The 3,689-nt window shown below is 39.3% G+C and overlaps 1 protein-coding gene across 1 annotated transcript; it reads right to left on the reverse strand.

The window, feature by feature from the left end:
• Positions 1–245: 245 nt before the first annotated feature.
• Positions 246–2,996, reverse strand: LOC149164993 (laccase-12-like). Its single transcript, XM_089429677.1, has 6 exons — positions 2,892–2,996; positions 2,611–2,762; positions 1,990–2,234; positions 1,772–1,900; positions 743–1,684; positions 246–628 (listed from the first exon to the last, which is right to left on the reverse strand). The coding sequence occupies exons 1-6, from the start codon at positions 2,994–2,996 to the stop codon at positions 498–500; spliced, it is 1,704 nt and encodes a 567-aa protein (XP_089285803.1). The 3' UTR covers positions 246–497.
• Positions 2,997–3,689: the final 693 nt, after the last annotated feature.

Here is a 3,689-nt window from a genome sequence, read left to right on the forward strand (position 1 = left end):
TGAATCTCATGTAATAACGACAATGAATAATTTATTTCATTAATTATTTGTCTAGATTCAACTCTACGAAAACATGTTGTAACTACATATGTGTAACATTTATTAAATAGTTATTATTTATAAAATAATTGTCAATGAAATAGTTATGTACTAATAATAACAGTGAATCGGATGTAATAATAACACTGCAAATTCCCAGTTCTCCAAAAATTCCAATTCCAATTTTATTATAAAAAAAACTCCTCCCTCTTAAATTTAATATCCCAAGTGACCATCCGAAAAGACAACCCTAATCTATATATTTGCCGTTAGCAATCCCCACCAATTAAAAAACACTGTTCGCCTTCCTGTCTGACGATTAGTTTAACAACGCCTCTAACGGCCTTACATTTTACATCGCTTATTCTAACTACGCCACTAATGGCCGTAGATTTTAAATCAATACCGATCCCTCAATGTCTTCAGATTCTGCTATGGTTCTTGATATTTCCTTCTCTCTAGCACTTGGGAAGGTCTGCGGGGGGAGGCTCCAATGTTGCCAAAGGACCGCGACCGTTCTTAACCAGGAACACCATATTCAATCCCCACGCTAAATGATCATCTAAATGGCAGTGCAGAAACCACACTCCTGTCCAAAGAACGAAGATAATTTGCATTTAATATCGAGCGACCTCTAATTTTTGGAATAAATTCGGTATAATAATAATCAAATTGAAGAGCAAATGAGTCTCTACATATATACCTGGATTGTCAGCTTTGAATCTTATGGCAACCCACCCGCTTACTGGAGCGATCACGGTGTTGCGCCGTGGAGGATCAACCAGATTAAACTTAAGCGGGTCGGTTTTTGGGTTATAGTTCCCGAAACCTTGTCCCACCACATAAAAATCGTAACCATGAAGATGCATCGGATGGTTCTCTGCCACGAAGATGTTTGTTGTCTGATACACCAGTTGTACTGTTGAGTTGTAGGTGACGACTCTCACCTTTGTTGCCAGCTCAGGAGCCCAAAGTCTTTTGGGAATATTGTCCCCTGTATAGTTGAATCTAAGGGGAGGTTTTGATGGAGAATCCCTCATAAACACAGCATTAATACCGAAATAATAAGCCTGAAGCAGGGCGACACTGGGCAATACAAAGGACATGTTGTTCATGCTTGCACTGAGCCTTGTTCCGTTGGGGCCTTGACAGGTGTTTCCAGCTTCACATGGAAGTAATCCCAGCCCAACTGTGGCGATGAGGCTATCATCTATGCTATGTGGAACGTCCACTGGGAAGTCTTTGGAATTTAGGCTTCGCAGTGCTGTACTAAATCTAGTGACGACCGCAGTGTCATTGTAATATGGAAGCTTAGGTAAAATGGGACGTGTATTTTTATGTCCCACGTACTCAAAAATGGCTGTAGTTGTAGTGTTATCGAAATTGCCTGCTCCCTGATTATTATAATCTCGGGCAGCCATATAGTATCTGCCCACAGGTTGGTCGGCCGTGACGAGAACATCAGTAGTCTGACCGGGAGCAATGGCGATTACATCTGTTTTGTATGGCTTGGTGTAGGAAGCATCCACAGCTACTACTGTAAATTTGTGGCCTGCTATCTTGAAAAAGTGGGCACTATTGAGTGCAGCATTGACCATCCGGAGAAGGTAAGTTTCTCCTTGTTTTACAGGAAACCGAAATGTTCCTGCATCAACAATATCTATAAGTCAATATTCAACAAACCAATTTATATAATTTCAATACCTGATCTATGAAAGGAAAGTATTAATACCTGCCCTAGAGCAGTTATACAGGTCTCCTGGCTGTCCATTTAGGGTATATGCATCCGACAAATTGGGCGCACCACCAGTGCGGAGTGCTTCGTCTATAACCGCGATAGGGTCAGCGTTCCACCATTCTCCTGTTCAATTACAGCATCGCTTTTAATCAATATTAGCCATTAAACATACATTAATGATTTCTGTATTGAAGATCAAAGCAACTCATTACCTATTATAAGAGGAGTTTCTCCATGGGGTTTAGGAAAGGGATATGAGCTTTCTTTCTTAGGGTAGATTACGAAAGCTCCATGCACAGTAGCTAGGAGCCATGACACATGAGCATGCCACCACAAGGTTCCTTCTTGATCAGTAATGTTGAATCTGTATGTGTAACGGCCACCTGGTTGAATGGGACATTGTGTAATATATCCAGGTCCATCAGCCCACCCTGTACGCAGCTGCCTCACTCCATGCCTGACAGATATAAGGACGAATCTTATAATCTATACCCATCAAATATATCTGTAAAGACCGCATCTATACGCATCAAATCTATCTATAAATCGCAGCAGATAGGCAACGAATATCCATTATACAGATTGGCTTTAATGCAAGCTATGAGATACGATTCCTCGTGTTTAGGGTTCCGCCAAAAGTAGGTTAAGGTTATATATACAATGTTAATGCTCATATAACCATAAAAACTTTGACTACTTTTAATGGAACCATGAGCAACAAAACTCTAGACTGACAAAGGCAAATGTATATAATAAATAGGCATTGCCGTAGCAGATATACTGTTCTTATCTGCGGCTCTTAAAGAAGTCCAATTCAGGTTATAGTGACATACCAGTGAATAGTGGCATTGTACTTGGCTCTGTTATAAACTTTAACAATAAGACTGTCCCCATTGCGTACATGAATCGTTGGGCCTGGTAGCTGTCCATTGACGACGACTAATTCATACGTCTTGCATAGCCTCGTAATATTCTTCGGTTCAATCTGTGGAGGCATCCAAACATCAAATATTAAAGATATCCCATAGTTCAGCTTCTAGGTGAAATATTTCCTTCTTTGCTTATGATCTATAGAGAAACAAAACGTCAAAGTGGCTAAAAAAACAAAACTTACAATGAAGCTATATCTGTGGACGTCTGCATTTGTAATGGCAGCCAAACAAGCAACAAATGAGATTAGAAAAAGAAGCCTGAAAGCACATACTGGTTGCAATGACATTATTACAACGCTTGCAAACCCTGAAAATGATATCTAACTAACGTCCTTCACTAACTTAATAAATAAACGAATGAATCGTCAGCGACAAGTAACAGCACTCGACACTGGATGCATTACTGGTCTGTGTTTCTGGTAATGAAGACCGAATATATATATGAAACGAAAGTGTTGTAGCAAGTAGTTAGAAATAATTTATTGTGGAGCGACAGGACCAGTGGCATTATCATTGATCGTGAGGAACGGTATACGCTTTCATTGTCTGAATTTTTAATCCAATCATGATACCTACTGACAAGAGGAAAATGTCGCAGCTTCATAGCTGGCATCTCCCGCGCAACTTATCTTTATAGATTTTACTATCTTTTATAGATTTTTCTTAAATGCTGTAACATCTCCAGCAACTTGTTCGGATAACTTTTTATAGGTTTTGTTGAATATATTTATATGCTGTAACATCTAATGCAACTTTTTCTGATATATTTATAGGTTTTGCTTAATATATTAATAGCTTTTGCTTGTAGTTGTTGCATCTCTCGAAATCAAGTTTTCCGTCGTGGAATCTGTAACAAGTCATTATTCGACACTAACTATTTTATTTTGGCGGGGTAGGGACAGACCGACTTGTCTGAGGCGTACGTTTGCGTAAAAGATAAAATGTATAAGGAGGTCCAGACTAATGAAAGGAAAGAAATG

Source organism: Pinus tabuliformis, chromosome 5_1 (genome assembly GCF_031772625.1).
Source record: "Pinus tabuliformis cultivar Carrire ecotype Pingquan chromosome 5_1, CPIR1, whole genome shotgun sequence".
NCBI classification, from domain to species: domain Eukaryota; kingdom Viridiplantae; phylum Streptophyta; class Pinopsida; order Pinales; family Pinaceae; genus Pinus; species Pinus tabuliformis.